Genomic DNA, 13,673 nt, shown 5'->3' with positions numbered 1-13,673 from the left:
AAACATACAAATAAAAGAAATGCCATAGACATGACTTAAATAAAACACTACATAAATGTCATCAACTACATTTAAAACTCAAAAAACCCAAGTCTCTCAATGGCCTACCCATCGTCTTTCACCTTTCTCTGCTTTGCTATGAGCCGCTGTGGACTCTCCTTAAATAACGTCACCCCCTCTGTGTCCGTCCTCCACCCACAAGTGCACAAATATATGAACACGCCCGCGCATACGCACGCACATTCACACTCCACAGTTACATCAGAGGCCGCTTAAATATTTAACATCCCGCAGAAATGATGTGTCTAAATTATTCACTCCTCTTCCGTTAACGCCGGCTCTGGCGGCTAAGAGCCCCACGTGGTCCCGCGGAGAGGCCCACTCCTCCTGCAGGTGCTGCCCAGCCATGAGCACACGTTAGTGGGTTAGACCTCCCCTGGGTGAGTGCACGGACCGGTGCTGGAGGTGGGGAAGGAGGAGGGGGTATGAGCTCATTCTCCTAAAATAGATGCAATGCTGTCAGACTAGGAGACTGAGAGAATGAAGGAAAGGCAGTGAACCAGTCCACCCTTGTCCTCTAAGGCGTGCATTTAACTGCACTTCATTATTTTGCTCATCTGGCTGATTATTTCAACAATTGAGCACCTTAACCATCAAGTAATGCTCATTTTAAGGTTATAGAAGTGTATCAATGCACCAGAAAGCTGAATTATTGATTGATTGATTAATTAATTAGCCTTGAAATGTGCTCTGCATTTCTTTTCATGCTTTAATTTTGCTCATGCATCACAAATGACGAGGAGTTCTGAGGAGGGGGCAAACGTGTTATTTAATCTTCTCTAAAGGACGACGAAGCAGCATTCACGTTATGACCTCTGCAAACGATCCAGCTCGAAACACTAAAAATCTAATGAAGGCACTCCTTAAGCAACTTCAGAAACTAGTAGAGAAAAATGTCCATCACAATTTCCCAGACCCAAAAAAAGACATCATTCATATTCCTCAAACAGTCCAAGGCCATGTTTAAAAAATACCTACAGAAAACACTGTGAGAAACTAACATTGTTTTTGTGTACACAGATCTGCAAAAACAGCCAATACCGCTGTAGTCTGCATGGCCAGTAGTTGGAGTTGTGACTTTGTGATGACACAACATTAGAAAAACACCACGAGCATGCGGGAAGTGCCGCCATGACGTCACCAGGTTGCGTTTTTTAAAGATTAGACTCTGGAACCCTATTTCAAAAGTTTGCATTTTTAGGCCCCCAAAACACCGTTGTCGTGTGAACGAAAAACCACAAACCACAACAAAAGTTTAAAGTTTCATGCAAGTACTGTTGCTGTGTAAACAGCCCATAAAACTTAAATACATTAAATCTACACTGATATATAAAGAAGAAAAGAGCAGACAATCCTCACATTTTTAGAACTGCAACCAGAGAAATATTGTTTTGTCAAAAAAAACCAAACATTTTTTGATAAATTATAACATGAACAGTCATTCAAATGTCAACATTTGTTGTGGGTAAATTTTCTGTCTCACAACTCATCATTTTGACTTGAACTACCACACGTAGGAAATGAATCCCTTTAAGGATGGCTAGAAATGCCACCACAGAAAGTTAATTTTGAGCATTTTTTGCTGTCTAATCTTGTGGAAATATATGCATGCAGCAGTACAGAGAAAAAAAAAAGCCAATGAGGCATAACAAATAAGCAAAAGGTTTGGTCTGTCAGGTGTGTAGCCAGTTTCAAGAAACATTTCAGAGCCACTGTGTACGCACTTTTTATGTTACAAAGCTAGCATGCTGCCAATGTTAGCTGAACACGCTGTAAGACTTTTCACTTAAAAAAATGTGTGAATAAAGCTGTATTTAATTAATCAATCTCAGCATTAAATCATTTCGGTGCTAAGTTCCTGTGGAATAGTGCACAAAGTCTGTCCAAAATCCTTCGCAAAAGTCTTCTGAATATACTTGAGGCAAATGTCAGACAGAAATACAAAAACATTCCACAAACGTATCAAAGAGGTTCTCGTACAGATAAATTAAGCTCGGGTTGACTTGCATGCGTACGTGGAGCTATGTGGAAACACTTTCTGTTAATTTGAGTTGCCTGATGGGTCAGGTACCACAAACCATGACCGACGATGATTCAGTGAGGTCAGTTCATCTTTAAAAATTCAGGATTAAAGATTTGTTTATACATGTTCTGAAAACCCCTTGTGTTCATCTAAAAGTCCTGACCACCTCTGACTCCAATAATCCAGTCTCAGTGGTGATTTAGTGGTTTCTATCTGGAGCTGAACGAATACATCACTGTGTGCGTGCGCACACGAAAACACCCTCAGAGTACTTCCACAGTCATGATTCATTAGTCAAAGTCTGGCTGAATGTGAATGAAGACCGAGCCACCAGTCAACTGAGGTGTGAGAGTCACTCCAACCAGCTAATGTCACACTGCAGCGTGGTGATAATCCCTGCAATCATAAACAGATGCTCAAGGGCCACAAACCACACAGTAAACACACAAACACATTCCCACAAACATGCATGCATACCCACGCAAACATAAATACAGAAACACACACAAACACACACACTACTAACACCTCACAGCCTGGCAGATGTAGAGTACTACAGGTTTGCAGGCTGTGGTTGGGAAGGAAATAACAAACCACCTCAGAAACCAATTATTACTGCACTGATGCCACTGCTGCCATAACACACACTTTAAACTAACAATCTGACACACACACTCACACACACACACAGAGTCCTGTTACCATAGTTATATCCCAAACCTTGTGGACATTTCCGTGACCCAGACAAACCGCCTTTATTCCAAAAACACTTCAAAACGACCAGTGTGAGTGTGTGTGAATGTTTGTATATTTACTCCAACGGTTCATGTGTTTGGTTCAAAGCCAGTGAAGTCAACCATCATCCAAAAGTTTTACACATGCTTATCTGATCTGTAACTTAACAGGCTGTTCTCATGCACTCTTTGTATTTTTTGTATGAAAAGTATTGCGCCGAAATCCATACATATCCCAAGTGACGTATTTTGGAAGGCTGCGATCACGTGATCAATGCGCCGATGGGAGTAAAGAAGGAAGCCGTCCCAAGCAGTCGATAAGGAGGCAGGTTGGAGTGACAAATGAGTCACAATACTCTGGACTTTTCCCTGTGACTTTCCAGTTAGTTCTCATTCTGAAATTGTCAAATACTGCTGCTTTGTCAGTGATTTTGGTGCAAGATACTGACGCCAAAAGCCACCTTTTACGGCAATATGATATGCCACCAGGCTGTGTCAGTTTGTAACACAGCTAGACTGAACCTTTCTTGGTGGCCGCCAATCAGCCACATGGTACCTGGCACAGCAGTATGATATGTGGACGGCCGGCGTCAGTTGATCACGCAGCTGGACGGATTCTGTTTCAGACGGATTCTGGACAGTATCAGGTTGAAATGCTGCCTATAACAATGTAATAAAGGAGCAGAAAGGTCCCTATAGGGTGGGTGGGAGGTGTGGTAGATGAGTACAACAAACCCTGGACTTTCAGGCAGGAGCCCTACATCCTGTTGTTGCCTAATCCTAACTATGTTCTTTTGTTGACATTTAAGCATTTCTTGCGGCATTATGGAACATCAACAGCAGACACAGGAGGATACCTAGTGCACATTATGTAGATGTGAAAGTCCACTGACAAAGCGGCAACATGTGACGACTTGGGATATGAACATGTTGGACCTTCCCCAGGAGACAACCATTCAGAACCATGTGGCCTTTGAGCAAACTTTGATTCATTTTAAGATACATCACCACGATGTTTCTTTCCCTAAACCTAACCAAAGTAACTTTACTTGCCTAAACCTAACCTCTGTGACTTAACATTGAGGACATAATGTCACCTGTGGGACACTGATTCCTAGGATATCATATGAACTGCTGTATGACGATACGTTAAATCTAAACACTTAAGAGAAATGCCATATCAGCACCAAAACATTGCACTGCAGAAATTCAGAAAACATTCACATTCAGCAGTACTGAAGAACTTTACCCCAAACTTTGAGCGTTTACTGGCAAATACAACAAAAGTTGGCAGCTGCACTGACAGGCAGGCACTCACGAAAATCTATCATGAATTACTGTTTAAGACAGAACTATTGTAGGGAAAAAGGCTTTCTGTGTGCAGATAATTTCAAGCTCTGTAGCTCAATAAAAATGGAAGAAAACATTTGAAAGTTTGCCCTGAAATGATCTGAGAGAACAATGTCATCACTCACAGGCTTTGGAGCTAATCATTTAGCACTAATCCATTGCTTTTCTTTGGAATCCATCCGCATTATCTGCCCTCACGGTGGCAATTATCTTTTGCAAGTCACACTGTCCACATATTACAACGCAATCCCTCAGAGGTTTTGTGATCACTGTTGATAGACACGTCTCACTACCTGTAATCTGTTCCACAATTATTCATCGCTGTTAAAATGATCTCTGATAATGCGATCACTCAATTAAAGGCTAATTATGAGGCTTTATCTCACCGCTGTTCTTTTAAATCATTGTCTTAACACCTGTAATTATTGTTTCCTTTCTCTCTGCATAGCTGTGGGCGCTATCACCTTTAATCTCACAGAATTTGAATTGGATAGCGGCTGTAAACCAGTCAAACGTGAGAGGATAAGAGGATCAGGAACTGCTCTCTTTCCTATTCTTCATAATCTACAGGGAGAGGGTGAAGAATGGATGACATTCCTATAAGAAGTGGACAATAGAGAGGGAGAGCGAGATGGGTGGGTATGGGAGAAAAACATGAGGAGAGGTTAAAGAATAAACGAGTGGGTGTAAGGGTTGGATGGGGGGCAAAATCAAGATAAAACCAGTACTGACAGAGCAGCCTTGCGTAAGTTAATGCACATGCGTGAGTGTATCCATACCCATGCATGTGTTTGTGCACGTGCACGCATGTGTTGTGACATGCCGATCTCCTCCACACCTCCTTCAACCACCTACCCCTCCTCCATACCCCCCAGCTACTGCCCCACACCTGACCCCACCCTGCCCAGCCCTGCAGGGCCTGTCGCAAGAAAAGGATGAGAAGGGGAACCGTTTTCCACCCCTGTGGGGGGCAGTCACTGTGGATCCGTCAGCCCAGCTTAGGGCCCTCTCCTCTGGGCAGCAGTGCCCAGCAGCCCCCCTCTGGCCCCCCCAGAGGACGGAGGCCTTTGAAATGAGCCCCCAGACTCCAGACTCCGGAGGCGTGCCATTGTCCGGCAGCCGCGGGGGGGCATTGATGACTGACTCCACCTTTGTGTTTGTGAACATGCCACGCCAGAGACACTGAATTACAGTTGAACACTCACAAGGACAACAGAAAACAACCATGTTGTGTCAGAAAGTTAGCCGCTGTCAAAGGTGTTTGTTGCCATCAGAGGCGAGACAAAGACTTTATCTGCTGTTGCTCTTCATAGACTGATCAAAATTGCATGTGCAAGTTCCTTTTTTTGCACATATGTAGAATGAGAGACTGTAATTAACAGCACCTTCCTGCACAGAGGGGAATCACAAAGTTTACTGTTACAACCGAATCCTATGCAGTTAAATATTGCCCTCTTTGTCTGCAGATCTGGGCAGGAACTCCCAGATCTGCTTAGCTGGACAGAACCCAGCACTGGTTGCATGAGAAACGCTAGCAGATTCCTTATAGTGGTCCACAGAGTTTCTCTCTCTGTCAACAAAGAGCAGCCACAGTGCAGCAGAGAGCAGAGAAAAACCAGGCACGACACGCCCGAGACAAGGAATCATGATACTTCATCCTTTTCATCCCGACCACTCCTGAAGAATTCACCCAAAACAGCTATCATACAGGTAAACTACCTTCATTTGATTTCAGTGCTGTATGTACGCCTGCGTGTGTTTACAGATGGATATCTGATTGTGTACACAGGTATGTCTGTGTTTTTGTAAACGTGTGTGTAAGCAGCAAGGATTTTTATGTGTCTTTAATTAAAAGCTTGTCTCTAAGCCTCCTCAGACTCTGTCACAGTCTGCTGCATTCCAGCGTGTCATTGGCTGCCAGTCAGGCCACGCAACACACAAACACACTCGCATACAGACAGCTCCGCACATCAAGCAAAGTTGACAGTCTACACAATGGGCATATCAGCAGTCAGGGGTCTGCATCCCCCTTCTGTCCTGCTCTCTCACACACCACCGAGACTTAATTATGCCATAACTGCCTCGGGGTTGGATGCTGAATACCAGTGATTCCAGGCCAACGCCATAACAACCTCTGGCTGTTCACTCAGTCATTGCCCCATGACTCAATTTCATATTTCTTCCTCTTGGACTGAGACGCTGGCAGTCGCACATCATGACAGTCAGGTTTAACATTTATGGAGACAAATAGATGGTAGGGGTTTCTGAATAGTACGATCAGTAAAAAAATGTTTAAATCTTATGTTAAGGCCTACTCCTGCAGGAAGAGGGGGCCCCTCCGCAGGACCACGTAGATCTCAACCTAGCTTTGGGTGAATGATGTGTTTATGATCAGTTTTCTGTGCAACTTCTGGCTGCCATGAACAAAATAAAAATAACACACCTGTCCTAGATTGCAGACAGGTCGACTGATTTAAAGCTTGATGACATCTTGCATCAAAATTCTGGTGGTGTCAGAAATTAAGAACCATATTCACACAAAGGGCCGACTTCTACAGGCCACTTCTACAGAGCAACCAATCAATAAAGCCATGAAACTAGTGTGCAGTTAAAAGGAGCGAGGAGTCAGCACTCAATGACGAGATAAAACGGTCAGTAAAACAAGTTTTTCAACAACTGTGAATCACTGCAACCATAAGAGGCCGTTGAGCATGCTGTCATAAATGTGCACACAAATTATTAGGCTGATTGGTTAGCCAGGGTTATAGCTTAATTTTTGCATTTTCAAAACATGCACAGGTTTAGGACATGTTTCTACAGCGCTACAACTCATCAGATATCCATTACAGTGGTTGACGAAGACAAATGTGCTACAACTGCACAAAAAAGTTTGTGCTGCAGCTTCAGAAACGTGGCCATTTCAGAAACACATGGTAAATTCCAGAACATATACAATGGAAACGTGCTGCAAATGACAAAACGTGCTGCAAGAAGCCAAACCAAATACATAAAACAGCAGACATGCTGCAACCCCAGAGATGACGCTAAGTGTAAAACATATAAATCCCGAAAAAAAATGCACCAAAATTGAAGTTCTCCGGGCCTCTAGGGGAAGCACTAAGTGGAGCAGCTTGATTTTTGACCCAAGATAAAGAGACAGACATCGGACAAAAGTGTGCTTGTTTTTGAAGCAGGAAGAAAATTGGAGCACAAACGACACAAAAGAAAAAGGCACATGATCTTTTCTACATTTGACTCAAGTCTTTAACAAGTGTTCCTCCATTATGTCAACTGGATTTGTGGCATGTTTGCTGTTCTATATTTGTGTTGGCTTTCTGCTTCAAGTTTTCCATGCAAGCACATTTTGGTTGTTGCATATATTCTGGATTTTTGTGTGTTTTTAAATGCTATTGTCTATGAAACTGCAGTATATTTCTCCTAATGTAAATGTTTTGTAGCATGCTTGCCCTTGTCTGCAACTATAACACAATTTGAGTTATCTCAAAATGAATCTTGCACCATCACACACAGATTGTAGCCAAGATTTTATAAACCAAATCTCACACAAGGTGTGATATGCAGTGCCAACGCTGTAATTGAAACACAAAGATTTGTAGACAACAAGGAGCACTGAAGTTGTTTTGATGGCTTGTGGGGCCAAACATCTCACTAAAAAATGTTATGTTGGTTTGTCCTTTCATTTGTCGCCTATCCGTTTGTATGCATATGACAATGAGCGTGTCTGCTTGTGTCTTTAAGGATAAGAATCCTCAAATATGCATTTGTACAGAGACTGTTTTAAGGGATAAAATCCAAAATGTAACTCACAGTCTCTCCAGCTCCTTCAGGTCCTGGAAGGCTCCTCTCTCGATCGTGGTGATTTTGTTCTCCATTAGTTGCCTGAGAGAGAGACACCAGGAGAGAGTGAGACAATTAGCAGTGGACAGAAAAAAAAGACAGAGATAGAGAGACACATTGAGCTGACAGAGTGATTTGTGCGATGACATCTTGAGAGGCCAAAGAAAAGGAGAAAGATGGCTGGATGGGGCCACAGATAAGGGAGAGTAAAGAGGAAGAGAAGGTGAAGGAGAGCAAGATAGGACACGAGAGAGGCAAAGAGATTGACACTGGAGAGGAGGGAGAGATGGCGAAGATAGCTGGCAGCGGGTGTGAATAAAAAGAAGAAAAACAGATTGGTGGAGATGGTAAGTGATCGAATGTTGAAACAGCAAGAGAGAGGGAGAGAAGACAATCAGCGGCGGGTCGATGGAGCCCCAAAATTGACTTTAAAACTGGCCCATCAGTTGGACAGCAACTCATCTATCATCCAATTTACTCTCTATCTAACCACATAGCTGTGACTACTCATTCACTTACACTAGCACAACTCCCCCAGGAGCGCTGTGCTGACCAAGCCAAGATGCCACACAAACACGCACACACATTTTTATAGACTGTCTGGTGTACACTCATGATAAACAAGAACGCACAAGTAGGAATTACGGCAGACATTAACAATTATTTTCAGTAAAAAAAACAACGAAAAACACTAAAAAACACCTCTCACAGCTCCCAAAGTGATATTTTTAAGGTGCTTGTTTTTTACCATAGATATAGAAATGTAGATACCTCATTGGGTGCTACTCTAAACTTGCCACGATGCCTCCGCGCGGGCGTCATATCGGGTGTTCAAGATCCACTAGTAAACAAATACATATGTATTGAGAGACACAGATTTCACTACAAAATAGACTGTAATTCACTTAATTCTGAACCGTTTCTGAAATATAGCAGAAGTATGAAGTTAAACTAAATAAAGTTGCATGAAATTTAAAGTCGCAGAAAATACAAATGCTCAAGTGAAGTGCCAGTACCTTAAACCTGTACTTAAGTACTTGACTTGAAGAAATGTACTTTGCTACATTTAGTCAGTGGATGTTGCTTATTCAGAAGTCACCTGCATGTCCAAATGTTGTGGCTATTCAGAAGATTACTCTTCTGTCACAGAGCTGATTAGATTGCCTTCAGTAACTGAAATTAATTTAAACAGGTAACTACCATCATGTTCACCTTTCCATGTTTATAACCAAACAATTTTCATGAAAATCGGTTCAGAATTAAGGGAGTTACAGTCAATTTCGTAGTGAAATCTGCATCTCTCAATACGCGTGTATTCGTTTACTAGTGGATCTCGACCTCCCCAATATTGTGCCTTCGCAGACGCACGTCAAACGGGGAACACTGTATCTGCGTTTTTATATGTATGGTTTTAACCACCTGACTAGAATGACCCTGACACTTGATTAAATGGTCATCATAAGTGGTTATCAGCATCATAGATAAAGGTTACAAGGGTCTTGCTACAAAAACTAGGTTCAAAAGCTGTTATCAGCGCTTTACATGGACATATTTATTGTTATGTGGAGACAGCGGAAGTCAACTGACATAACTTTAGTATGAAAAGCGAGAAAGTCCATGTACAGAGGCAGTCGGAATGGTAGACGACAAACACAGGGCTTTCAATCAGAAGACCAGGGTTTGTGTCCCGTGTGAGAGCAAAAGTCAACATTGAGTTATTTAAGTATGTCACGACACTTATTTGAAGCCAAACCATGACGTTTTTCTGAACCAAACTACATAGTATTGGTACCTAAATCAAACAACAGTGAAAGATAAACTTAAACTGTTTGCAGTGCCAATGGGTATTTTTTTGCACTGACAACGGCATTCTGAACATAATAGTCAGTGCAGTAGGACAGGCTGTTCTCATACAATGTTCGTATGTACATCTATGAAAAGAAATGCAACAAAATTCGTATCTCTCCGATGTAACCATGAGTCAGTAATTTGTGTGTAACCCACATATTTAGGAAGGCTGCAATCACTTTGCCAGTGCACTGACTGGAATAAGGAAGGAAGCAGTCTGCATAAGGAGGCAGGTTTGGATTACGCATGGGTCAGAAAACAGGACTTTAAATCACCATGTTTCTTTTCCTACACATAAATTACGTAACTTTATTTGCCTAAACCTAAAGATGACCAACCATGTTTCTTTTCCTAACCATAGCCTCCGTAACTTTACGTTAAGTGCTTAACTTCACATTAAGTACATAACGTCATTCAGGGGAGCTAATTTGTCATATATTTGTTTTGTGGATATTTTCATAAGATATTATATGAACTGTTGAGACCGTATGAAAATATGTTTTGCAGGACCCTTCAAACCTATATCTATAGCATCGAAAACTACTAATAATGGGCTTTTAATCAAAAGATTTGGCAAAATTCTACAGATTTGCATTCTGGATCATAGCTGAAAATTGTAAAAAAAATAAAAAATAAAAAAATTTAAAAATGAAATAAAATAAACATTAAAAAAAATCACAAATTAAATTCAATTTGGGCCCCACATTCCAAAATGCTGAAATACTTACTATCATAGATGACAACAAAATAAAAATATTCTCAGTTTTGAGATGCTGGAACCAAAAAAATGTTTCTTTTTTTTTCTCTCTTAAAGTGACTGAAATAATGAATTGATTATTAAGACTACTTGCCATAGAACTGGTTTTTGGTGGATTTATCAACTAATTGTTGCAGCTGTAATTGCAATTCAGACTGTTGAGGTTGTATGTGAATGCAGGCATCAACATACAGGAAACAGCCAGTATTAAGACTGAAGCGCATGCACATACACACACACACACACACACACACAATTAAGGACATAATCTCTGGAGGAATTCCAACAATGTGTATTCCCTGCCATTCACTTTTAGCAACTGAATAGCACTCTCTTTCTCTCTCACACACACAATGCACACACACATAATAAAAGCAGGCTATCCCTGTCCCACTCTGGATTTATCCCAGGTAAGAAACCTGTTCTTACTTGAGTATTTTCCTTTCCTCTCCTTCCACCCTCCCTCCCTTCCAGCTGCATTCCTCCCTCCGCGGTTCCACCTAATGACCGCTATCTCTTTCCCCCTTTGCCCGGTGGTTAAAATAAGCCCCTCCTGACACCTCCACTGGCAGATTAACACGACAGCATTAACAGGTGCCGCTGCTATTCTGTTTGGACACACATGCGGGCTCAAAGAAAGCTGCCGCCGCCAGACGCAGTGCTGCATGCGGCAGCTCCGGGGCTGCTGCTGCTGCTGCTGGCTGAGGATGCTCAACAGGACTGCAAACAGTTAAATCTGGGGTTGTGGTATTTGGGGAGGAAAAAAAGTTGTTGGGAATGCAAGGTGCTGCCTGTCAGAGGCGTGCGTGAGAGAATTTTCTTTTGCAAAGGAGGAGAATTTAAAAAAACAACAACAAAAAAACACTTACAACACTCGCAGATGCCTCAGTCCTGCAAAATCCGCCTTGGAGATTTTAGTGAGGTTGTTTGCATTCAAGTCCCTGGAGAGAGAAAATGATAAAGAACAGACAGTCAGTGAATGTGATATCATATGTTAATAAGGGCAAAGCAGGTGAGCTCCTGAAGGGCTTTTTGTTGAAACTTGGTGTGCCGTGGCCGGGATGTAATTTGTCATCTGAGCGTCGGAGAAATCGAGAGGATCTGCCGCACTACACTGGGCAAATTTTAATTTCATCAAGGAGTCTCTGGCTAATAAAACACCAGCCCTGTTTAACTCAAAGCCCACTTGTCCAAATCCGTTTTTGATTAACTTGCTGGTCTCCAGACAAACCGATGTGGTCTACGGAGGCTGTGCTTAATGCAACAGTGCGAAACCACCAACACAACCACAGCGGTGCCTCGAACTTCAGCTCCGCGATCAGCGAGCCGACCGTTAGACACGAGCTGGAAAGTGTTTTTTTTTACAGATCAACACAAAATGCACATTTGGCAGCATTTACGCATCGCGAGGTGAGGGGAGTTTTTGACGCGTTGGCTCACATGTGAAGCCCTGCGCTTTAAGATGTGGTCCCCAAGGAAACAATATTCCTAATACGCATGAGCATGCAGTTTAAAAGGACGTAAAATTGTCTACTAGTGTAACAACAAGAGTATTAATTTACAAAATATGAGTATTATATATATCAGAAAAGGCAAATATAGGGTATCAAATACCAAAAAGTGTGATGAGACTGCTGTAAACTCTCAAATCCCTTCGGAAAAAATGCCATAAAAAATACTAAATAAAATTAGCGCACACATGTCATTCAGCGTCACTGACAGAGGGATGATTCATATTCTCGGGATTTTCACAATAAAGCGTGTTGCAGTTGTTTCAGAAATGTTACAAACTGCGCTTTTCTCCCACTCGGTACTCACAGCCTCTCCGTGTTGCGGGGTATGTTCCTGGGCACGCTGCGCAGCCCTTGGCCGTGACAGTCCACTGTAGTCCCGGTGCAGGAGCACTGGGCCGGGCAGGGCTGTCCGTCCGCTCCGCCGGACAGGACCGACACCACAACAGCCACCAGCAGCAGCCCCCGCGCAGTCGCCGGGGAGCGGCCGGGGCCAACGGGGCTCAGAGCTCCCACCATCACTGCGGCAAGTGGGGGGCCAATATGAGACCCACAAAAATACTCACGAAAATACAAGGGGCGTTCAAAAAAGAAGAAAAAAAGCCCTGAAATCCCCCGAAACAGCTCACCAAACTCCGCACGCAACGGGATGCCGTCCTCCTTTTCGCTGTCCTCCTTTCAGACGTGTGTGAGTGAAATTTTGGAATTTACATTTGGGTCTTCTTGGAGGGGTGTGTGGAGGCTGTGAACCGGGAATTTGGTCCCTCTGGGCAGGCAAGAGGGGAGGTCGACGCGGCGGTGGACCGGCTCTCTGGCTGCGCTACAGCGGCGCAAACTTCCACATGTCCCCGGCATGCGGTGCCCAAATCCCTCCGGCGTGTGTTGTGTCTGTGTGTGTGTGTGTGTGTGCGTGCGTGTGTGTGTATGTGTGTGCGGAACCAAAGCCCAGTGATCGCTCCTTGATCTGATCCACAGAAACACACTCTCACACACACTTTAGTGCAGACACACACACACACACACACACACACACACACACTCCAGGTGAGGTGGTTATTAATTCACAACACGCGTCCGGAGAGGAGGAAGCGGCAGCGTCCGGTTTCCCCCCAAAATAAGCTCAGCACAGGCAGGTCACCGTGGCGGAGAGATATTGATTCCGATCAGGTATCAATAGCCGGTCAGTGGTAGGGGTGTAAGCAATGTGAGGGAGGGAAAAAGCCCAGTGAAAGACCAGCGCGCAATACTATAATCCAACTCTGCGTGGTGCGTCAAAGCGCTGCTCCCGAGAGTGTGTGAGAGGAGAGAGAGGGAGAGGGAGAGGGAGAGAGAGAGAGAGAGAGAGAGAGAGAGAGACGGGAGCGGGCACGTCTGCTACTGCGTCTGTCCGGTCTATCTCTCCCCTCTCTCTCTCTCTCTCTCACACACACACATGCACACACAAACACACACACTGCGTAGGCTTCCAACTGGCCGTCAGTCAAACAGCAACAGTTTGACCTCGGAAGGGGACTTTCATTCTCACTGCAGTG

The 13,673-nt window shown here is 43.4% G+C and overlaps 1 protein-coding gene across 2 annotated transcripts in view; it reads right to left on the bottom strand.

Annotated features, from left to right (window-relative positions):
* The window catches only part of slit2 (slit homolog 2 (Drosophila)), a 128,739-nt gene extending 115,315 nt beyond the window's left edge, over positions 1-13,424 (bottom strand). For both annotated transcript variants that reach the window (XM_042484929.1, XM_042484930.1), the window contains exons 1-3: positions 12,449-13,424; positions 11,500-11,571; positions 7,996-8,067 (exon numbers count right to left, since the gene is read on the bottom strand). In XM_042484929.1, coding sequence (XP_042340863.1) covers positions 7,996-8,067; positions 11,500-11,571; positions 12,449-12,660 — 356 coding nt within the window. In that variant the 5' untranslated portion in view covers positions 12,661-13,424. The remainder of the gene's footprint in view (positions 1-7,995; positions 8,068-11,499; positions 11,572-12,448) is intronic.
* Between the last annotated feature and the right edge of the window lie 249 nt (positions 13,425-13,673).

Source organism: Plectropomus leopardus, chromosome 4 (assembly GCF_008729295.1).
Source record: "Plectropomus leopardus isolate mb chromosome 4, YSFRI_Pleo_2.0, whole genome shotgun sequence".
Lineage (NCBI taxonomy): Eukaryota > Metazoa > Chordata > Actinopteri > Perciformes > Serranidae > Plectropomus > Plectropomus leopardus.
The sequence above is the reverse complement of the archived record's forward strand: the minus strand, read 5'-3'. Positions and strand labels throughout refer to the sequence as shown.